At 44.4% G+C, this 24,715-nt stretch overlaps 1 protein-coding gene across 2 annotated transcripts in view; it reads right to left on the bottom strand.

The window, feature by feature from the left end:
* The window catches only part of LOC132832882 (carcinoembryonic antigen-related cell adhesion molecule 1-like), a 69,886-nt gene that overhangs the window by 34,583 nt on the left and 10,588 nt on the right, over positions 1–24,715 (bottom strand). For both annotated transcript variants that reach the window (XM_060851084.1, XM_060851085.1), the window contains exons 3-4: positions 2,981–3,250; positions 1,079–1,163 (exon numbers count right to left, since the gene is read on the bottom strand). In XM_060851084.1, coding sequence (XP_060707067.1) covers positions 1,079–1,163; positions 2,981–3,250 — 355 coding nt within the window. The remainder of the gene's footprint in view (positions 1–1,078; positions 1,164–2,980; positions 3,251–24,715) is intronic.

Below are 24,715 nucleotides of genomic sequence, written 5' to 3'. Positions count from 1 at the left end.
AAGGGCTACCACCAGAGGTAGGTGGGGAGAGGGACAGTGAGGATCCAGACACGAGGCACCATCATCTTGGGAGAGGACCAGGAGGTTCCAACAACAGCGCAAGGAAGACTGTTAGTACCAAAAACAGCCAAAGACTGTGAATCATCAGGGATAAGCATTCCACCATTCCAATAGCACTGTCTCCACTTCTATGTTGAGTAAATAGTTCCCATCTGTCAAGAATCACATTTCTCTGTCTCACTCACTGTACCTAATCTGCTACTTAACAAACAAAACTTTCTAAATTGATAACAAATGATGGAGTTCACATGCTAGTTAGTTGTGTTCATGAACCTGTGATGGGAAACAATGCAACAGTAACAATCAAAGGGAATTGAATAAATACCTGAAGAATTAAATAAATGACGGGCTTTATGGAAAGGACAAAGGACTGCACCTAGTTGAATAGCTGTAAAAAACTGCCAGGGTGATCTCATGGTGCAGTAGTAAATGACCGTATTTCTAAACTAAACGCTAGGGGTTTTATTGTGTACCATCCCAAGGGAAGTGTATTCATAATGCAGCCGAGTATAAACCTGTAAAATCTTCTAATATATGGGAATGGCTGGTAGTGGGAAAGGGAGAGATTCCTGGTGATAGAAATAATGTTAGACCTTCTATCATCATTATGTTGTAGTTTGGAGTTAGAGGTAATCTAACAGTGCATGTAGGTACGGTAACTTGGACTTCATGAGTAAACAGTAATATACCACCACACCAAAAAAAACAGTGTACACCTTTTTTTTTAGAGTATCATATTATATAACTGTGATGGCAGAATAGATTCTTCACTAATATGCTGATTAACAGGTAGGACTTTGAAACAGACTTTTCCAAATCTGCTTTCAGATGCAGTAATACCATTACAAAGTGACCTTATCTGTGGAGATTAAATAAATCAATAATGTTTATAATTGTTAAACTTCACTGGTTTACACTAAATCCTCATGATTTTTATGCTAAACCTCTTGGTTTGTAAAGGTTTGTCACTTCCTCTACAAGTTGGTATTGTTGGCAAATCTATATTCTGAATACTCACCGCACAAGAACAGTGATCAGCACAACTACTGTCAAACACAGAATACCAGCCAGAATTAACCCAAATCGAGTTCTGGATTGCTGACCTAAAAGGAAAGGAAACGATTGGTCTTTAACTAACTCTTGCCAGAGGAAAACATATTTAGTCCTTTATAATTTAACTCAATTTAGTGGATAAATAACCAATGGCAAACATTTGAAGATGATGAAGGAGCTCCTTCTATCTGACTATACAATCTCCAAGCTCACTGAAATGTCAGCTGAGGCTCCAAGGGTAACTCTCTCACCCTAAATCAGAATGTTGTCAGTTCATGTTCCACTCTTCAACACAAAATACAGATCAATACATCATGATGAAAATAGTGTAATTTATATATATTTATCATTTTGGGGTTTGATTTCAAAATAATGGCATATAAGTGTTGGTTGTTTTCACAAAGGGCTTTTTTCAAAGAAGACAAGGTCAGAGAGTCCTTCTGGAACAGTCACTTAATACAATATGTATCAGAAAACAGGTGATGGAAAGCATCCATTGCATCAATAGAAGAATATTTATGCACAGTGGTATTTAACGTGCAATAGGTAAACATGCAGGACCATTAGATTTTTTTAACTTAAAAGTAAGCTAAGATGAGTGAATGTTCCTTAATTTTCAGTCCAAAGTAGGAATTTTTCCAGCTCTGTTCATCAGAGACCAGTTGTCACTTTAGAATATATTTTAGTTTCTCCAAACCAGAAAGATACAAGACAGTTCAGAGAATAGTTACCTCAGTGGAAGGATAGTGAATCTTCCAAATCAGGAGTGTTGAGAAATATGCAGATTTGTAGAATTCAGAGAGCAAATACCTGTAAATATTCATGTTGGCAGACTTGTCAAATTGGCTCCACAGTCCAAGGGGTATGAGCAGTATTATTTTTATTTCTGTCCCTTTAAAACATGTGGACTGTAAGGAGAAAGAACTGTTTTGAAAAATGGAAATTTATCAGGATAGCTGCACAAAAGCACAGCAAGAATTTCTATGCCGATTGTGAACTCTGTTTTTTGTGTCTATGAGTTAATGAAATATGCCAATGATCAGAGCTGAGGAGTTGTCTACAAGGAAAGCCGAATGGTTCTCAGCTAAAAAGGCAGGTGGGAATTGGAAAGAAGTGACAGAGACACCGGCAGAGAGTGGGGAAGAGAGAGGAGAATATAGAGAAGAGTGTGCTACTGTTTTCCCCAGTAGAAGCTGCCTGTGCTTTGTAGTGAAAACACTCAATTTTAACTTGAAGGAAACCAGTTACATTTCCTGTAGTAGTGAGCTGTGAATTTTGAACTGATAAGCGAATCAGTACTTAAAAAACACCATGGAATATTCCAAGAAAGAATACCAAAGGCTGAGCGAGGTGAAGTTGGATCATCTCAACATGAGAATTGGGGAGTGAAGTTTACTGAACTGACTCTCCAGTTTTTTGTACCTCCCCAGATAATATATTCTTCCTATTCTGTGTGTGTATAAAGACAGGGATTTATAAGATGGTGAAAGTTTTAGTTATTAGGTCATATGAGGTAAAATGAACCATCTTCTATGAATTATAACTGAGACTGTGGGCATGGTTTGGAATAAAAGAAAGCATCCTTGGTGAAAGATGTGTCAGTGTTTATCCACTATGTTCCCCTTGGAATCTTATGCTGGGGACCTTTACCCAAAAAGTGCTTGCAACACTACCGAGACAGAGGTTCGATTATGAAACTACAATCCAATTGGATGACTAGGTGAATAGTACAGGTGCATTAAAGTGAGCATGCGTAACACTCAGGGTAGATGAAGAGGTGGAACTGAAACACCAACACAGTCATACTTGGCCAAATAGCCTCTTCTACCTAAGTTCTGCAAATTCAACGTAATGCTGACAAACTTACTCTCGAAGAACAACCAGCAGGTATTCTTGCTTTGACTGACGGGGTTTTCAACAGTGCAGGTATAATTGCCAGAATCTGATTCCTGAACGCTCTGAATGATTAAGGTTCTGTTGTCTTCTGATAGCCGATAACGCTCGTTGTGTGGGAGCATGAACTCTCCTCTGCTCCAGTGAACAGTGTAGGCTCTCCCTCTCTCCACTGCACAGACCAACATAAGTGGGGGCTTCTCCAAGCTGCCATTACAGAAGACGGTGGGCTGAGACAGAGGATCTGGAAAAAAAGCACCAACAGAAGACATCTCACTTAATGACCAAATGCAACAAAGTCAGGATGTGCCAAAATGTTTTAAACACATTGGAGGAGACCTGAGCCAAGTCATTTGCCATCACATCATTACACAAGCATTCTAAAGGCCCAGCCTACTGCTCTGGCAATCAAACTTGGAATTTCACCATGGTTTAGTCGTGTTATTTCTGGCCTATTACTCCAGAAACTCAGCTAAGCCTCTGGAGACCTTGATTCAAATCCTACCACAGTAGATGCGGGAATCTGAATTTAATTTAAAAAAGAGAAATCTGGAATTAAGAATCCACTGAAACCATTACTGATTGACACAATGGCTCAGTAGTTAGCACTACTGCCTCACAACAGTAGGGCCCCAGGTTCAATTCTATCCTCAGGTGACTGTCTGTGTGGAGTTTGTGCGTTCTCCCTGTGTCTGCATGGGTTTCCTCCCACGGTCTAAAGATGTGTGGGCCAGGTGAATTGCCCATAGTGTTAGGTACATTGGTTGGGGTGGGGTACTCTTCGGAGGGTAGGGGTGGACTGTTTCCACACTGCAGGGAATCTAATCTAAATCGTTACACCCATTCTCTCCCTGTTGCTAGATCAAAATCACAGAACCCTCCTTCTAACAATTAGTTACGATTTATAAATGGACTGCAGCAGTTCAAATTGGTAGCCCATCGTTACCTTCTCAGTGGTAATGAGGTGTAGACAACAAAGTGTCTTTGTCAGCAACAATTGCTTCCCACGAAAGAACATGAAAAATGACCTTGGTTCAATAGGAACTGTTTGAATATTAATTTGCAAACTTGTACAAACTAGATAATCTGGTTTTGGCATTTGTTGAGGGATAAATATTACCTCTTCTCTTTTTACAGGCCTTGGATTTTCAAAGCTGACAGAAAAAGCAGGTCAGCTTGGGTTTAATGTTGCATTTAAACAGAAACTCCACAGTTCAGGTCACCAACAAGTCACAAATAACACACCATTGTCAATGCAACTGTAACAGACATCACTTCTACTTAGCATTGAGTCTCAGCGCACTTGGTTTTTATGAAGAATTAAAGAACTATAAAAGCCACGTCTAGAAAAAAACAAGATGCCTCTGCATCAAAACTAAAGTTCTACTTCTGTTTGTTCTGCAGATTGGTCAATTTGATTTTTGAATGCTTTCGAATCCTGAACCCACTTCAACAGGGAAGGCAATGGCCCAGCAGTTCAGGCAGCATCCAAGGAGCAGGAAAATCCGAAGTTTCGGGCAAAAGCCCTTCATCAGGAATACAGGCAGAGTGCCTGAAGGGTGGAGAGATAAATGAGAGGAGGGTGGGGGCAGGGAGAAAGTAGCATAGAGTACAATAGGTAAGTGGGGGTGGGGATGAAGGTGATAGGTCAGGGAGAAAGGTGGAGTGAATAGATGGAAAAGAAGATAGGCCGGTAGGACAAGTCATGGGAGTTTGGAACTGGAGTGAGGTGGGGGAAGGGGAAATGAGAAAACTGCTGAAGTCCACATTGATGCCCTGGGGTTGAAGTGTTCCGAGGCGGAAGATGAGGCGTACTTCCTCCAGGCGTCGGGTGGTGAGGGATCGGTGGTGAAGGAGGCCCAGGACCTCTGTGTCCTCCATTTCCCCTTCCCCCACCTCACCCCAGTTCCAAACTTCCAGCTCAGCACTGTCCCCATGACCTGTCCTACTGGCCTATCTTCTTTTCCACCTATTCCTTCCACCTTCCTCTCTGACCTATCACCTTCACCCCACCCCCATCCACCCATTAAACCCTTTGTACCTTCCCCCACCCTCCTCCCTGACCTATCACCTTTATGCCCACTCCCACTCACCTATTGTACACTATGCTACTTTCTCCCCACCCCCACCCTCCTCTCATTTATCTCTCCACCCTTCAGGCACTCTGCCTGTATTCCTGAAGAAGGGCTTTTGCCCGAAATGTCGGATTTTCCTGCTCCTCGGATGTTGCCTGAACTGTTGTGCTTTTCCAGCACCACTCTACTCCAGAATTTCCAGTTTCCAGCATCTGCAGTCATTGTTTTCCCCAAGGCAATGGCCCAGTTGTATTATCACTAGATGATTAATCCAGAAACTCAGCTAATGGTCTGGGGACTCAGGCTCGAAGTTTATTAAAACTAATCAAATTAAATTTGATAAAAATATCTGGAATTAAGATCTGACTGATGATTGTGAAATCATTGTTAATTGTTGGAAAAACCCATCCCATCTGGTTTACTTATGTACTTCAGAGAAGGAAATCTGTCACCCTCAGCAGGTCTGGCCTGCATGTGACTCCAGACACACAGCAATGTGGGCGACTCTGAACTGCCCTCTGAAATGGCTGAGCAAGCCACTCAGTTCATATGAATGGCTCGAGTTGAAGAGTATGGTGCTGGAAAAGCACAGTCGGTCAGGCAGCATCCGAGGAGCATAAGCTCTTTATCATTCCTGATGAAGGTTTGTGTCCAAAATGTCAACTCCTCGGACTGAATTGAATTGAATTGAATCGATTGTCACGTGTAACAAGGCATAGTGTTGCAAGCATTACAGGCAGGTCACAGAGTTAAATAGCATAGATAAGTAGATAATGGGAAAACAGTGGCAAAAACCAAAACAGTGGTACAGGCGAATGTTAAGAGTTTGTGAGTCCATTCAGTATTCTAACAACAGTAGGGTAGAAACTGTTTCGAAATCGGCTGGTGCGTGTGTTCAGGCTTCTGGACCTTCTCCCCGATGGTAGAGGTTGTTGCCAGGATGGGATGGATCTTTGAGAATGCTGGCAGCCTTTCCTTGACAGCAGCCTGGAAGATGGATTCGAGAGATGGGAGGTTGGCCTTTGTGATTGTCCAAGCCGAGTTCATCATTCTCTGTAACCGTCTCCAATCTTGAATGGTACAGTTGCCATACCAGGTAGTGATACAACCAGACAGAATGCTCTCGATGGCACACTTATAAATGTTGGCAAGGATATTCGCCATCAGACCAAATTTTCTTAACTGTCTGCGGAAGGAGAGACATGAAGAATCCAAGAAAGCTTGTTGTTGATGACCATTCCCAGGAGCTTGACACTTTCCACTCGTTCCACCTCTGTGCTGCTAATGTATAGGAGGACATGAGTAATATCCTGTCGAAAGTTAATAATAAGATCCTTGGTTTTGCCAGCAATGAGAGCTAGGTTGTTCTCAGTGCACCATTTTTCCAGGTCTTCCACCTCCTGTCTGTGGTTGGATGCTGCCTGATCGGTTGTGCTTTTCCAGCAGCACTCTCTTCGACTCTGATCTCCAGCATCTGCAGTCCTCACTTTCTCCTAGTGGATTATTTCAATGGCTACCAAGTTTCAACATTGAAATGAAACCAGACAGACCACATGACGTCACTGGAAAAGACAAAGGTAGAAAACTGCTCAGTCTACTCTGCAAAATCCCCCTTACTAACATCTGGGGGGCTAGTGCCAAAATTAGGAAAGCTGTCACACAGACTGGTCAAGCAACAGCTTGACACAGCCATATCCTTGATGCGTCCTGTCCCACTGGCAAGACAGACCCAGCAGAAGTGACTGCACAGTGGGATACAGTGAGGAGGGAGTTGGCCTGCAAATTTTCCTCTTTTGACTCTGCACCCCATGCTATCTCATGGCTTCAGGTCAAACATGGGCAAGGAAACCTCCTATTTTTTACTATGTGCCATCCTCCCTCGGCTGATGAATCAGTACTCCTCTGCATTGAACAAAACTTAGCACTGAGGGTGACCAGAGCACAAAATGCACACCGGATGGGGCATTTCAATGCCCACCAAAAAGAGTGACTCAGCAGCAGTACTACTGTCGAGCTGGTCGGATCCTAAAGGACTTGGCTGTTAGACTGGGTCCGTGGCATGATTCGGTAATATTATGGTAGTGCCCAAACTCTGACCTGGAAGTCCTAGATTCAAGTCCCACCTGTCCCAGAGGTGTGCGACAACATGTCTGAACAGATGGATTAGAAAAAATAAAGTGTATAAAAAGCTAGTGGTCTAAAAGTATAAAGTAACTGAGCAGCGACAAAACTGCCAAAGTTACAGAGCCACAAACCAGGAATCTCCTTACACTCTCTCTCTTTTGTCCACACCCGTGTGATCTGCTATTCCAAAAGAAAAACAGCTATCCAACTACAGGACTGAACTGCTGTGCTCTTCCAGCACCACTGATCCAGTATCCAACTACAGGAGCCACCTGGAGCTAACCTCATCAGCAATTAAGGAAATCAAATAATGAGCCCATCAACACAGCATTGACCTTCAGTGGCCTAAAGGATAAGGCACTGGCTTTTAGGGCCAGAGGTCGTGGGTTCAAATCCCACCTGGGGCTAGAGCTAAAACAGTTTTTACAATTCTCTCAGTCTGAGAAGTGACAGGGCCCAAGTTATGTCATAGTGTGCCTTTACTTTGCAATTAACTTGAATAGATTCAAACAAAAACAGCAGGTGCTGGGAATCCCAAGTAAACAAGCAGGAACCTGGAAAAGCGCAGCAACAGGAGGTGGAGAATTCCAACATGTTAGGTGTAAGCCGTCTTCAGGAATGGAGGTGGGGATAGGGGAGAGCTGCAGACAAAGGGCAGGGTTATGGGTGGGGACAGGGGCAGAGTGGGGATAGATGAATACCGGTGAGATGAAAGGAGGAATGAATCCAGTTGGTAGCTAGAAGGAGAGGTGAGGAGGCAGGGCTGGAAAATGGGGAGGGGGGGATTATTTGAAATTGGAGAACTCAATGTTGAGTCCTCTGGGCTGTACCCTGTAAACCCAACATTTAGATCTCCAATTTTTAAAAATCCTACCCACTTAGGTCCTCCCCACCACCCCCCCAATCACTTTCGAGCCCGACCTCCTGTGTTCCCTCCTTCCTACTGACCCTTCCTTCCAGCTACCAACCGGATTCAATCCTCCTATAGAGCCACTGGTGCTCACCTATCACCACCTCACCACTCTACCCCTCTCCTTCCCCACAACCCTTGCACAACCCTTTATCTGCAGCTCCCCCATCCCAACCTCCATTCCTGAAGAAGGGTTATACCCAAAACGTCAGACTTCTCCGCTTCCTGATAAATGCATGGTTTGCAGTGTTCTTTCAGCCTCCAGCTTGATGACATTAACCAGAATAGCCAATGTTGTCCCATTGTTTAAGAAGGGTAGCAGGGATAATCCAGGGAACAACAGGCCTGTGAGCCTCATGTCAGTGGTAGGGAAATTACTGGAAAAGATTCTCAGGGATAAGCTCTGTACACAGTTTGAAGACAATGGACTTATGCATGATAGCATGGTTTTGTGTGAGGGAGGTAGTTGAGTTGACAACAAAGATGATTGATGAGCATCTTTCCTATAGCAGGGAGAACAGAATTGGACGCAGTATTCTAAAAGTATTTTGAAAATGCTCTGTGCGGTTGTAATATGACATCCCAATTCATATACTCAGAGCACCGACCACTAAAGGCAAGTGGACCAGAGAGACATTATCATCTCATCACGAGGGGACATAGCTTTAAATTGAGGGGTGATAGATATAGGACAGATGTCAGAGGTAGGTTCTTTACTCAGAGAGTAGTAAGGGCATGAAATGCCCTGCCTGCAACAGGAGTGGACTCGTCAACATTAAAGGCACTTAAATGGTCATTGGATAAATGTACCGATGATATTGGAATAGTGGTGGTTAGATGGGCTTTATATTGGTTTAATAGCTCGACACAACATTAAGGGCTGAAGGGCCTGTACTGTGCTGTAATGTTCTATGTTCTATGATGAGGGAAAAGCATTTGATGTGGTCTACATAGATTTCAGCTGAAAATGTATTGCTGGAAAAGCGCAGCAGGTCAGGCAGCATCCAAGGAACAGGAAATTCGACGTTCGGGCATAAGCCCTTCTTCAGGAAAGAAGTTGCTTTTCCAGCAACACATTTTCAGCTCTGATCTCCAGCATCTGCAGACCTCACTTTCTCCTCATAGATTTGTCAAGCCCTCCGCAAGGTAGTTCATAGCAGACTGCTTCAGAAGTCACATAGTATCAGAAGTGAGCTGGCAAGATAGAAATGGAACTGGCTTCATAGGAGGACAATATTAAAAATTACACAATATCAAGTTATAGTCCAACAGGGTTATTTGCAAGTATTAGCTTTTGGAGCCTGCTTCCTTTGCCAGGTGACTATCTGGTGAAGAAGCAGCGCTCTGAAAGCTTGTTGCACCATAACCTGGTGCTGTGTGACTTTTAACTTTGCCCACCCCAGTCCAACACTGGTACCTCCACATCTTAGTCATATGTGAAGAAGGACGCTTTTCGGAATGGAGGGTTGTGACTTGTAGTGTTCCACAGTAATCAGTGCTGGGACCTCTGCTGCTCATGGTCTACATAAATGATTTGGAGCAAAACATAGCTGGTCTAATTAGCAAGTTGGTGGAATTGCGGCTAGTGGGGAGGATTGTCAGCAGGATATAGATCAGTTGGAGGGATGGGCAGAAAAATACCAGATGGAATTTAATCTGGACAAATGTGAGGTGATGCATTTTCGAAGGTCAAGTAGAGGTGGAAATTATACAATGAATAGCAGAACGCTTAGGAGTATTGAAATGCAGAGGAAACTGGGTATATAGGTCCACAGATCTCTAAAGGTGGCAGTGCAGTTGGATAAGGTGGTAAAAAAGGCATTTGGTATGCTTGCCTTCTTTGATAGGAGCACTGAGTATAAGGATAGGCAAATTTATCTAATTTTACTTCATCTAGGTTTGGAATATTGTGTACTGTTCTGGTCACAACACTACCAGATGGATGTGGATGCTTTGGAGAGGGTAAAGAAAAGGTTTACCAGGATGTTGCCTAGTATGGGAAATTTTAGCTATGAAGGAAGTTTGGTAGACTTGGCTTGTTTTCACTCCAGAAGTTGAAGGGGGTGGTGGTGTTGTGACCTGATAGAAGTTTATAAGATTCTGAATGGTATGGATAGAGTGGAAAGTATGAGGCTTTTTCCCAGGGTGGAGGGAATCTATTATTAGGGAACACAGGTTCAAAGTGTGGGGTTGCGGCGGGGAGAGGAATGTTTAAAAGAGAAGTGGTGGTGAGTGCTACCAGAAGCAGACACAATAGCACCATTCCAATTGGACAAAGTCATGAATAGGAAGGGAACAGAGGGATCGGATCCTGTAAGTGAAGACAGTTTTAGTATGGAGAGGCAAAATGTGTCGGTGCTGGCTAGGAGGGCTAAAGGGCCTGTTCCTGTGCTGTATTTTGCTTTATTCACTGGGACTTTCTCCCCATCGATATTTCTTTGCCTTATCTGCAAGACGTTAGTAAGATCATATTTGGAGTACTGCATATAATTCTGGTCACCTGCTACCAGAAGGGTGCTATTAAATCAGAGAGGGCGCATAACTGATTTCCAAGTGTGTGACTGAGACTGGAGGATTTGAGTTTGCTGGGACTTTTCTACTTTGGAGTGTAACACGCTGAGGGGTGACCTTATAGATGTTTACATAATCATTTCACTGCCCAAGTGATGCAAGATGTGATGAACTTGTTTGGCATTGACAATGGTACCATATCGAATGCCATCGCCAGTCCAGTGGGATAGTGAAAAGAATGAAACACATCCTCAAAGGGATGCTTGGGAAGGCCCAAATGGCAACTGCTGGTAAGAACAGTCAAATAAAAGGTCCAAAGTAAGGCGTACTTTGACAGCAAAGTCAACCGCACTGAGTTCAAAATAGGGCGACAGGTCATGCTCCAGATCTTCCAGCCAGGAACCTTCCTGATCCTCAGGATCTCACTCGGTGGTGGGCAAGACAAGATCCTCAGGTGACAAAGTGCTGGTAGACTGCAGGTATACAGCTCCTAAAATGTAAACCACCATTTTCACATGTGTCCTTGAAAGGTTTTGAGACACCCCCGAACAGCTCACCAAATCCCTATAATAGGCTGAGGGATTGGCTGCCAACAGCCAACTGGTAGTGCCCCAGAAAAGGAAATGAGTAGTGATCCATCCACATATTAATACAATTTATTGCAGCAAAATCCATAGAGGCACGTGGGCTGGTAGAATCAGTGCCTGACAGCCTCCCACTTCGAGTTATGACTCCACCATCCATGATTGGTTTTGAGGAACCGAAGCTACCCTGTTCCTCACGCAGCTTAGCTTTAATTCCAGATAGTTCCTTTTAACAAATAAATGTTTCTACATGATTGGAAGATGTTTGATAGGGTGAATGGCCAAGGTCTTTTCCCAGAGTAGGGGATTCCAAAACAGGAGGGCAGTTTTGGTGAGAAGGGAAAGATTGAAAAGGGAGCAATGACGCAATTTTTTCACAGAGGATGGTGCGTATTTGGAATGAGCTGTCAGAGGAAGTGGCAGATTACAATATGTACAATTATAACCTTTTAAAGACGTTTAGATAAGTACATGCTTAGGAAAGTTTTAGAAAAAAGGCACTAGTTTAGTTTAGGAAATCTGGTCACCATGGAGAGTTCAGCCGAAGGGCCTGTTTCTGTGCCACATGACTCTAAAGTGTTTTAATCCTGTGTTTTAATTTGTAATTTCTTGTTAAAAGCTTTATCTTTGTAGCCCTAAGAAACTGGCATGAATAACTTCTCACAAATTACCCTTGAACCTGCTTAAGAAGGTAGCCTGACTTCTAGTCTGCGTTAACTTTAATAATTACGAATCATACGTGGAGCTGAAATGAGCTATATCAATCACTATTCATGTTGTAGACATGCCTGATGGTTGTAACACAACCTCAAAAACATATGAAGAGGAGCTGACAGCCATACTTAGAACATGAATGCAGAACTAGAGTCTGCTGACTCAAGATACCCTTATGTGCTTGTTTAATATTCGTCTTGTTTCCATTCCACTGTTTAACATTCCCACAATGAAGGAAATTAATTTCCATGCTTTTCTATTTGATACCCCTGCAGCTTCTGTTAGTAGGAGGGGTAAACCACTGCAGATTCCCCCATTTAACACTGCATTAACAGTTTCCCTTACCTTGCCCATTTCTTTGTAGTCACAAACATTCATAGCACATGATTCTATTCAGGGATACAGTCATAAATTCTTTTAATGGAAACACAGGAAGCAGATGTCAGATCAAGTAAACTGCAGAAGAGGCCTTTTTAACTGTGACTTGGAAATCATAAGCTTGGTCATTTCCTGAAGTTGCAGGTCGGGTTTCAGATGGAGCACACACACCAGGATGTGAGCTGTCACCATGCCAGTGGATCAGCAATACAGCCAGCTTACCCACTGTCAACCTGGCATAGATACACCAAACAGTGCACTAGCATCCCTTTATTGACAATACATCCTGCAATGCTCCTGATGGAACACACGTGGGTGAATCTCTCTCTACGAACCTCTTCCATCTCCAACACCAGGAATAGCTGACGCTGAGCACTGTGGATGATGAAATGATTGCCAGGAGGGATGTCCCTTTCTTACTGGTATGACCAAGGGTCCAGTGATGCAACAGTGTGAGAGGATGTGTAAAAGGAGGACATGCCACCACAGAGCAAGTGGAGGACACTTCATTGCAATTCAATATATGACCTTAAGATATAGGGGGAGAATTAGGCCACTCAGCCCATCGAATCTGCTCTGCCATTCGATCACAACTGAAATGTTTCTCAACCCTACTCCCCTTACCCATCAAGAGCTTGTCTATTTTTCTTTTAAATACACTCAGTGAGTTGAGCTCCACAGCCCTCTGCAGCAATGAGTTCCAAAGATTCACCAGCCTCTGGTTGGAGAAATTCCCGAAGAAAAAACATACAGGAATGGTTGAAAAGTGGGTTGGACACTGTCGCTGTCAGGTATTCATGGAGTTCTCAGAATGTCTCCACCCTGCCCTGAGATTCAGCCTTTCCAGTCAGAGACTCCCTCGAACCGTCCTCTCCAGCGCCCTCCTCCTCTTGCGAGGAAATGAGGCTTTTCTTGCCCTTTTCATCCTTGAACCATAAACCCCAGTGTGGCGCCAGGCTGAGAGACATGCAGCATACCACTGCCATCCAGGAAGCCGCAGTTGGTGAGGGCTAAGGAGCATCTGAAGCTACTGATTCAGTGATTGTCCTTCTCTGGAAGTGGCTACTAGGCCAAAGGAGAGCACCAAGCACAAGGCCCCAGTGTGCAGGTAGCCCGCAGATCTTACAGCACTGCTCTGGAAGGGCCCAAGAGCAAAGACGTTGGCAGCCGTAGTGACCTTCAATGCAACAGGACAGGAACATTGAAACTCAAGCAGAAAATGCTGCAGGAACTCAGTAGAATTTGCGTACAGAGAGAGAAAAAGACAGAGAGAGACACACACAGACAGACAATCAACATTTCGAATTCAGTGACTCTTCTTTGGAACTGATCGTAGTCAGGAAAAGGTGGTTATATGCACTGAAGATTGAGAGGGAGGAAAAGGAATGAGCGAATATGTTGAGATGGGGCCAAGTGAGATATAGAATGACAGTCAGGCAGACAGCAGGACGGATAATGGTGAGCTGGAGGAAAGGAAAACTGATAATTGGGATCATGAGGAGGAAACAAGGAGGTGAAAATGGATTGGCTCTGCTGAAAACAGTCCATTGTCATGTCAGTTCTGAAGAAGGATGACTGGACTCAAAGCGTTAACTTTGATTCTCTCTCCAGATGCCACAAGACCTGCTGAGTTCCTCCAGCAATTTCTGTTATTGCTATTTCTTTTCAATGACAGGGCCTGGGTTGTGGGATAGATCAAGAACATGAAAGGTGGTGTTCCGACTCAAAAGGTTCCAGAAATCGATATTGAATGCTGAAGGCTGCAGGGCTCCTGAGTGGAAATTGAGTGAAATACTTTCTGCTCACAGATGCTGCCAGAGCTGCTGAGATCCTGAAACTAAATCTGAAACTGCTTCAGACCTTCAGTTTTTTGTTTCATTTTAGGAAAGGAATTTTGGTGCAGAGCTTTTGGGATCAAATCATAGGTACCCATGGCGATGACCTCAAACAGACCTTGGGTTCATGTCACACTACAGGTAACCCCACTGTACTACACACGCGCGCGCGCGCACACACACACACACACACACACACACACACACACACACACACACACACACACACACAACAAACCCATACACTCATGCAGACTCTCTCTCATACACTCCCATACACACCCTCTCACAGACTTTATTCAAATGCTCTTCTCTAAACAGCTCTTTCATCCAGGAAATAACCTGACGAGCCGCCTATTCTGGCTATCTGGCAATGGCATCTTGTTCTGGGTATGGCAAGTAGTAGATTGTGGCTAGAATCAGATGAGAGGAGAGGTGATAGGTAGGGAGTTAATACAGTGGGTTTGAGGGACTGGGAAGATTTGAGCTATAAGAGAGGTTGAATAGGCTGGGGCTATTTTCCCTGGAGCATCGGAGGCTGAAGGATGACCTTATAGAAGTTTGTAAAATCATGCGGGGCTCGGATAGGTTGGATAGTCAAGCTTTTTTGCCCCAGTATGGGTGAGTCCACTAGAGGGCAAAGATTTAAGGTGAGAGGGGAAAGATTTAAAAGGGACCAAATTGACAACATTTTCACGCAGAGAGTGGCGCATGTATGGAATAAAGTACCAGAAGAGATGGAGGAGACCGGTACAATTAGCACACTTAAAAGGCTGGGTACATGAATAGGAAGGATTTAGAGGGATATGGGCCACGTGTTGGCAACTGGGACTGGATTAATTTAGGATAGGTGATCGGCATGGATAAATTGGACCGAAGGGTCTATTTCCGTGCCGTATCAAGGAGGGCGATCCAAGAACTGATAACAGATAAATACATTGTCAAGCCAGCAAAATCCTCAGTAAAACTGATGAACGAGATGGGTTAGGTCTTTGTTTTGTTACTGGCAATCTGCACCAAGAAAGGGCTGTTTTCCAAAGGATAAGTTTCATTTTATTTTTGCAGTCCTCCATCTTCACTGCTGCTGAATAAGTTCAACTCATGCGACTGGATTCTTTGGGCAATTCCATTTTGAAGCATCCATACAGTCCGATTAATTCGGGGAAATCCACAAGAAATAAAGCAAGTGTCCAAATTTACAGTCCTTCATTTTAAGTGCTCCACCACGGACCTGGTAGCCAAGTACAAGGCCCCTTTGCTGCCTCTAGAACGAATGTCTCCGCTCTCTGGTGCTACCTTACCTCCACTGTCTTGCTCACCATTATGTGTCCTCGCTGGGCCTTGCCAATGCAGATACCATCAATGTCACCAGGTACCTCACCAGCCCAAACACCATTACCTCTGCCGCTGTAATGACGCCACTTTGGGCCCACCTCACTGATGCAGCCACTGCTGATGCCTCTGGGTCTTGTACTGGGTCCAACTTTGCTTCTGGTGCCACCTCCGTGAATCTGTGCTGGGCAAAAAGGCCATAGGGAGACCAAACTTGCCTGCAAAGCAACTGTCACGAGCCTGCACTGTTAGTTCCACCCAAGTCTGACCTGCTAGGACTACCCAGGTCCAAGTTGCTGGGGCCCACCAGAGTCCGAGCTGCCGGGCCTACCCAAGTCCAAGCTGCCGGGCCCACTTTGGTCTGAGCTGCCTGGCCTACTCGAGTCCAAGCTGCTGGGACTATCCGGGTCCAAGCTGCTCAACCTAACAGAGTCTGAGCTGCTGAGACTACCGGGTACGAGCTGCAGGGCCCACTTGAATCCAAGCAGCTGGGCCCACCCGAGTCCGAGCTGCCAGGCCTTCCCTAATCCGAGCTGCCGGGCCTACTTTGGTTCGAATGGCTGGGCCTTCCCCGGTCCGAGCTGCCGGGCCTTCCCCCGTCCGAGATGCCGGGCCTTCCCTGGTCCGAGATGCCGGGCCTTCCCCGGTCCGAGGTGTCGGACCCACCCGAGTCCAAGCTGCCAGGCCTTCCCCAGTCCAAGCTGCCGGGCCTACCCGAGTTCGAGATGCTGGGCCCACCCGAGGCCGATTTGCCTGGCCCACCTAAGTCCGAACTGCCAGGCCTTCCCCAGTCCAAGCTGCTGGGCCTACCCGAGTCTGAAATGCTGGGCCCACCCGAGTCCGAGATGCTGCACCTACCTGAGTCTGAGTTGCTGGGCCTACCCGAGTCCGAGATGCTGGGCCTACCCGAGTCTGAGATGCTAGGCCTACCCGAGTCTGAGATGCTGGGCCTACCCGAGTCTGAGTTGCTGGGCCTACCCGAGTCCGAGATGCTGGGCCTACCCGAGTCCGAGATGCTAGGCCTACCCGAGTCTGAGATGCTGGGCCTACCCGAGTCCAAAATTCTGTGCACCCTTTGGTCTGAGCTGCTGGGCCTACCCGAGTTCGAGCTGCAGGGACCACCTTAGTCCGAGCTGCCTGGCCTCCTCGAATCTGAACTGCTGGGCCTACACAAATCCAAACTGCTGGACTTACACGAGTCCTAGTTGCTGGGCCCACCCGAGTCTGAGTTGCTGGGCCCACACGAGTCCAAGCTGCTGGGCTTTCCCGAGTGCGAGCTGCTGGGTCTACCCGAGTCCAACCTGCTGGGCCCACCTGAGTCTGTGTTGTTGGGCCCACCAGAGTCTGAGCTGCTGGGCCTACCCAGGTTTGTGTTGCTAAATACACACAAGTCCAAGCTGCTAGACCTACCCGAATCCATGCTGCTGGCTCCACCCAAACCAGAGCTGTTGGGGCCACCCCAGTCTGCACTGCTGGCCTACTTGCCGATGCCATGACTGAACTCTTCGCCAAGAATAAGTAAAATGAAATTAAAAAAGGAAGAAAGAGAAAAAGAGATATGAAATTAAAAGCAGAATTATATCAAAATTAGGCAGGAGCTGGTGAAAGTGGATTGGACACAGCTATTTGAAGGGAAGTCCACATTTGAGATGTATAAGGCTTTCAAAGATAGGTTAACGGCAGTGCAGGATAGGCATGTTCCGTTGAAGGCAAAGGATAGGAAGGACAGGATTCGTGAACCGTGGATGACAGGAGAAATTATACGAAGAAGAAAAGGGAAGCGTACATAAGGTCTAGGCAGATAAGAACAGAATGGGCCCTGGAGGAATATCGGAAGAGTAGGACAAGTCTTAAACGAGGAATCAAGCGGGCTAAAAGGGGTCAAAAGGGTTAAAAGCTTTAGCAAGCAGAATTAAGGAAAATCCCAAAGCATTTTATTCTTATGTAAGAAGCAAGCAGGCAACTAAAGAAAGGATTGGTCCATTAAAAGATAATGAAGGAAGGCTGTGTGCCGAACCTGAGAGAATGGGTGAGATTCTGAATGATTACTTTGCATCAGTGTTCACTGAGGAGAGGAACATGATGAATCTTGAGATTAGGGATAGAAGTTTGATTAGTCTGGATCACGTTGGCATAAGTAGGGAAGATGTGTTAGGTATGCTAGAGGCTATTAAGGTGGACAAATCCCCAGGATCAGATGGGATCTATCCCAGGTTGCTGAGGGAGGCGAGAGAGGAAATAGCTGGGGCCCTGACAGATATTTTTGTGGCATGCTTAATACAGATGAGGTGCCAGAGGACTGGAAGGTTGCTTATGTTGTCCCCCTCTACATGAAGGGTAGTAGGGATATTCCAGGTAACTACAGACCAGTGAGCCTGATGTCAGTGGTGGGGAAGTTGCTGGAGAGGGTACCGAGAGATAGGATCTATTTATATTCGGAAAGGAATGAGCTTATCGGTGATGGGCAACATGGTTTTGTGCGGGGAACTCGTGCCTTTTCAATTTGATAGAGTTCTTCAAGGAAGTGACCAGGTTGTTAGATGAAGGAAGGGCTGTTGATGTCATATACATAGAATTTAGCAAAGCGTTTGATAAGGTTCCCCATGGTAGACTAACGGAGAAAGTGAAGTCACATGGTGTGCAGGGTGTTCTAGCTAGGTGGATAAAGAACTGATTGGGCAACAGGAGACAGAGAGTAGTAGTTGAAGGGAGTTTCTCAAAATGGAGAAAGGTGACCAATGGTGTTCCACAGGGGTCAGTATTGGGGCCAATGTTGTTTGTAATAAATGATCTAGAAGAGGGCACTGTTTGTTTGATCAGCAAGTTTGCAGATGACACAAGGATTGGTGGAGTAGCAGAAAGCAGAAGGGACTGTCAGAGAATACAAGAGGATACAGATAGACTGGAGAGTTGGACGGAAAAGCAGGTGGCTTTCAATCCAGACAAATGAGAGGTGATGCATTTAGGCAAGTCTAATTCTAGAGCGAATTATACAATTAATGGAAGAGCCTTGGGAAAAGTTGCTGGGCAGAGAGATCTGGGAGTGCAAGTCCATTGTACCCTGAAGGTTGCTGCACAGGTGGATATGGTGGTCAAGAAGGCATATAGTATGCTTGCCTTCATCGGACGGGGTATTGAGTATAAGAGCTGGCAAATCATGTTAACATTGTACAAGACATTGGTTTGGCCGCATTTAGAATACAGTGTACAGTTCGCCACATTACCAAAAAGATGTGGATGCTTTGGAGAGGGTGCAGAGAAGCTTTATGAGGATGTTGCCTGGTGTGGAAAGTGCTAACTACAAAGAGAGGTTGAGTAGGTTAGATTTGTTTTAACTAGAAAAAAGGAGATTGAGGGGCGACCTGATTGAGGTTTACAAAATCACGAAGGGTATAGACAGGATGGATAGAGACAAGCTTTTTCCCAGGGTGAAGGATTCAATAATGAGAGGTCATACTTTCAAGGTGAGAGATGGAAAGTTTAAGGGGGATACACGCAGCAAGTACTTCACACAGAGGGTGGTGGGCGTTTGGAACGTGTTGCCAGCAGAGGTGGTAGAGGCAGGCACGGTAGATTCATTTAAGATGTGTCTGGACAGATGCACGAGTAGGTGGGGAGCAGAGGGATACAAATGCTAAGGAATTGACCGACAGGTTTAGACAGTACATTTGGATTGGCTCAGGCTTGGAGCTGTTAAATTTCTTTGTTCTTTGTTCTAGAAAGAGGTGATGATCCCCATGCCCTGAAGACTTACTCTGCTTCCATCTTACTGGAATACGGGGCCAGGAAGCAGGAACATGGAATGATCCCATCAAGAGCAAGCACTTCCACTCTCTGGCCCCTCCAAATTCCTGAAGAGAGGTGCCTAAGCATCTGGTGAAATGATCAATGTGTTGAAATGTGGGAGCCTGAGAGTGCAAATTCTCTCTGGGCCAGTATAGATTGAGTGCCATTAATCTCACTTAGTGAAACAATGATTGATAAAGGGGAAATTCTACTTCATATCAGAGTAATGAAAGGTCAAATACAATGTAAAAACAAATCTTGTGGTTGATCTCAGCCTTGGAGAACTGTGCACTCATAGATACAAGGTTTAGTTTAATTTCTGACCCAGCACCCTACATGTGCTGAAGTCAGTTAAACAAATTAAGGATTTAACCATTGACAATGGCTTCAATGTTACCCAAAGACAGATCAGTTTATCTTTAAAACTTCGAGAGTTCACTAATTTTACTGAGAGAAATTAAATCCATGTCAGTATTTGATGTCTAATGTCAGGACTTTCCCATAGACTCAGGTAGTAACTATTCAACAAATCCAGCCCCTTCACATTAAAAAAATATATTTTTCTCATATCATTGTTTCACTTTTACTACATTAAATTTACTGAGCAATGCTGCAGCTTTAACTGGACTAATCAATTATTTGCGGAAATTTGCTGTAACCCATTTGTAATTGCTTGGAAGGACAGGAGAGAAATATTGCTAAAAGGAGACATGGAGCTGAAGCTTTCCACCTTGCACTCATTCAGAATGAGGCAAGAGAAACAGACTTGAAGAATAACACAAATACTTTTTCTCTTTACCCCCTTCTGCCAGAATGAAGAGAGAGCACTGATCCCATGCCAGTGATGGCCCAACCTGGTTCAGCAAGAACAATTAATGGGAAACCTTAACTCTCAGGTAGACATTCAGTTTAGTCAGTGCCCCAGATCAGAACGTATCAAGTGACAAAAGAGGGACTTGGACCTATGGATAGGTGTGTCACAGGCTCCTCAAAATATCCTGGGGAAGTCTGAGAATCTACATAACCTATGGCTGCACAGAACGGCTACAAGCAACATCATCCACACCAAATCCTCAACAGGTCAAGGAGAGGACTCACCCATAAAGAGCCTGCCATTGGAGAGGCCTCCAGCATCTCCAGAGAGCGGGGTGGATCACCACAACAAGTGTGGCTGCTGATGAGGAGGAAGACAGCTATGTTCTTTTTTATATAAAAAAAACAAAGCAAATTAATAATTATCTGAGAAACTAGCTCTTAAAAGGGGTGCCATAACAAAAAAGACAGGTTCTGAAGGAAAACTTAAGTTTAAGTTAAAAGACGATTCTGGGGGTTAATTCACTGCAGACTCTTGTGTACCAGTGCACACCACATGCACCCATTCTATGGAGAGCCGGCATCTGACATAACCACAGATGAGAGGCAAGTTATCAGGGCTAACAGCCCCCACCCTGACCCACTGATATCCAATTGAATGCCCACCTTGGCCAGGGTCAGACACACAAGGATGTTTTTCAAATTGACCAGTCTGCTTTGGTGGCTGCAGATTCACACACCCATCGGTGTTAATATCGAATACTGACTTTTCAAGGCCAGAGAAAAGACAAATGGCATGCAAGTCCTTGTATCGCCTCAGCCTTTTATTTGACAAGGTTTTGGTTAAGATAGCGATGTTCATCACCTTCATATTCTGGAATCGACCAGCTTGGATGACACACCTCCATGGTCTACACTTTGCCAAAGTGTGACCTTCTGACCCAGAGGTAGGAACATTACCACTTTGTTCTGATTAACGTCCAATCCTACATAGTTACAAGTCCCCAAAACCTGACTTCCAATCTAAAACATCTCTTCTATTTTGTCTGTCACACCATGCTCAAATTGTACATAAACTTCCTATCCAAATATTAACATACATCATAAACCTGCCTGCTAGTTTCTCATGGATACCAGTGGAACTTTGAGAAATACAATACTCAAAATGCATCATTCAGTCCATAAACAGAAGTGTTTAATCTCCTTGGCTTCCCTTCGGTATCACCTGCTGGTTTAAGTGGCTTCAAAACATTGTCCTCAATTTGAGGTTTCTCTGATCATGCAAGTGAACATTTATTTTAGGAGTAGGAGGTGATCATTCAGCACCTCTAGCCCGTACCCTGCATTTGATAATATCATGATTGATGTCATTGTGGTTCCTAATCCACATTCTCGTCTATCCAGATACACTTTGACCCCCTTGCTAGTCAAAAATCTGCCATCAAATATTTAATAGCACCATCGTCATCACTCTATGGGGAGTTCCAAAGACTAAATGCTCAGAAAAACAATTCCCTCAGTTCCACATTAACGGGAGATAGTTTACATTTAAAATGTATCCCCTGGTTCTAATCACCCTGAGCAGAGTAAAAAACACTGTTAAGGGAACGCATGGTTGAGGCAGTGACCTTCTGATCCAACGGCAAATGCTCAGTCATTGAGCTATGTAGTTTTCTGCTGACTCTCATCCCCAAGAATATGTGGCTAAAAGGGATCAAAAATCGACAGGATTACTTTGCCTGCTGCAGTAAGAACCTTGGATGTCTTGATCATCAAGTCTCTCTTTAAAATGCAAGCCACTAGGCTCACTTCTGCCTTATTTGCTGCCATCAAGAGGTACTGATACTGCACATACCAACCTGTCTGGTAAGGGAGGCTCTCCCTATCTGCCACACACACAAAGTCTTTACAAGTTCTTTTTGTTTCACAGCTCTTTGCACTGTTTCTCTACAGTGGTCTTAGCTGTGATCCTGATTGTAAAAGCTTTGATTTCTTGTGACATCCCCAGGTCATTCTATCCTCTTTATTCTCCAAGAATCTACTTCAAAAACAAACACAGAGGACACTGGAGAGAATCTCAGTAGCTCTAGCAGCATCTGTGGAGAGCAAAAAAGGGTTGATTTTTTGAGTCCAGTATGACACTTTTTCAGAAACGATTACAGCTGAGTTGATCAGCCAAACATTCATAAAGCATCTCAACAATTACTGCAGGATGTCTTTCATTAAGCGCACAACCAAGGGACTTTTCAATTACTATGCTCAATGCCACCACATCTATATTTATTCACCTATTCCTAAATTCATCATGGATACATTCTCTCCCATCGTCAGTCTGGAATTTAGCAGTGCCCCAATCCAGTCTCTATCCATGCTCCACAATGACTCATTTCACATTATCATGTTTTCATATAGATAGGTTAAATCTTATTGCCTTCTCTATGAAATGTCCCACATGCCAGCTAGTGATAATGGCACCGGACTAGTCATCTAGAGGAGTAGGCTAATTAATGGCAGTTGGTGGAATGTAAATAGATAATATCTGGAATGTAAAGCTCATCTTTATAATGAGGCCAACACTGAGTGTCATAAAACCCCATGAGGGTCACTCGCGTCCATAATGGAAAGGAAAACTGCCATCCTTACCTAGGCTGGCCTACATGTGACACTAGACACACAGCAATGTGGTTGACTCTGATCTGCCCTCTGATATGTACTAGAAGCCACGTAGATCAAAGACAATTAAGGATGGGCAACAGTTTTTCTTTAAGAATCCCTCCAGTGTTGAAACAAGCCCGTCGGCACAACAAGTCTACACCGACTCTCGGAAGAGCATCCCATCCAAATTCAATCCCCATTACTCTACATTTACCCCTGACTGATGCACCTAACCTGCACATCCCTGAACACTATGAAGGAGCGTCGCTCCGAAAGCTAGTGTGCTTCCAATTAAACCTGTTGGACTATAACCTGGTGTTGTGTGATTTTTAACTTTGTACACCCCAGTCCAACACCAGCATCTCCAAATCATGTATACAAAAGTAGAGCTCCTTTGGCAGTGTTGTAGAACGGAGAGACCGAGGGGTTCAGGTAAATAATCCTTTGAAGTTTGCATCATATGTAGATAGCATGGAATTTAAGGCATTTAGCAAATTTGGCTTCATTGTTTTGACCTTTTGAGTATAGGAGTCAGGATGCCATATTTAGCTTGTACAGGATGTTGGTGAGGCCTCTTCTGGAGTACTGTGCACAGTTCTGCTCTCATTGTTGTAGGAAGGATAGTATTAAGTTGGAGACAGTTCAGAAGAGATTTACCAGGATGTTATGGGGAATGGAGGGCATGAGTTATAAGGAGAGACTGGATAAGCTTGGACTTTTTTTCACTGGAGCATAGGAGATTGAGAGGAGACCTTAAAGTGGTTTATAAAATCATGGGGGCAGAGATAAGGTGAATGGGAGGTGTCTTTTACCTGGCCGGGGTGGGGGAAGGGGGTGCATTTAAAGATTTGGGCACATATTTGTAAGGTGAAACAAGAAAGATTTTAAAAAGTCATTTAAGAGCAATCATTTTACACATGGTGGTTCATGTGTTAAATAAACTTTTAGAGGAAGTGGTGGAAACGAGTTTAAAAGACATTTTGATGAGTATATGATGTTTGCAGGGATAGGCAGGTGGTACTAGTTTAGTTTGGGATTTTGGTCAGTACGGACTGGTTGGACTGAAGAGTTCGTTTTCATGCTGTCTGACTCTATGACTGGTGATTTCCTCAAATTCCAGGAGAGAGAGAAAAGAGAGAGAGAGAAAAAAGAGAGAGAGAGAAACCCACACTGCTAACTGACACAGCAATGAACCTGTGCAGTTACTACCTTTGCTTTTTGAATTCCTGTACTGCTGGACATCGGAGTGTATCTGGGAAAAATTAGCAAACAGTGAAATTCACATCTAATCTTGGAGGAACTTGTTTGGGAGAGGTCACAGTACAGAAATAGATAAGTGAATATTTTAAAGTGTGGCCTTACAGATAGCCTGTAGTAGTGAGTAGAGTGGATGTTTTCTTGATTGTATGTTTTATTGAGATATATCTTGTGATTAAACTTAAAAATATAAGCCATAAGTATTAAGTTAGCCTGGTGCAGTGTTTTGTAAGAGGAATAAGACAGTGCTATGCTCTTCTTGTCAGATGCGGGAGTTTAGGGACAGTTTACATGTTACTGAGGATTATACCTACAATAATTGCTGTTGGTTGCGAATCCTATCAGATCGAATTGGTTGGTTGGAGAGACAGTTAGAGGCAATGAGCAAGGGGATGGCAGTTATAGGAAGGGAAAAAAGTTGCAGATACAGTCACACAGATGGGTCTACTCCAGGAAAGGTAAGAGAGGTAGGCAGGTAGTGCAGGAGTCTTCTGTGGCTATCCCCGTTTCAAACAAGTATGCTATTTTGGAAAATGTAGAGGGTGATGGATTCTTAGGGGAATGTAGCAAGAACAGCCAAGTTTCTGGTATTGAGACTGGCTCTAATGCAATTAGGGGTACGTCAGTTTCCAAGAGATCAATTGCATTCGGGGACTCTATAGTCTGAGGTACAGACACACATTTCTGTGGCTAGCAGCGAAAAATCAGAATGGTGTGTTTTCTCCCTGATACCCG

This window comes from Hemiscyllium ocellatum, chromosome 35 (genome assembly GCF_020745735.1).
Source record: "Hemiscyllium ocellatum isolate sHemOce1 chromosome 35, sHemOce1.pat.X.cur, whole genome shotgun sequence".
Taxonomy (NCBI): Eukaryota; Metazoa; Chordata; class Chondrichthyes; order Orectolobiformes; family Hemiscylliidae; genus Hemiscyllium; species Hemiscyllium ocellatum.
The sequence above is the reverse complement of the archived record's forward strand: the minus strand, read 5'-3'. Positions and strand labels throughout refer to the sequence as shown.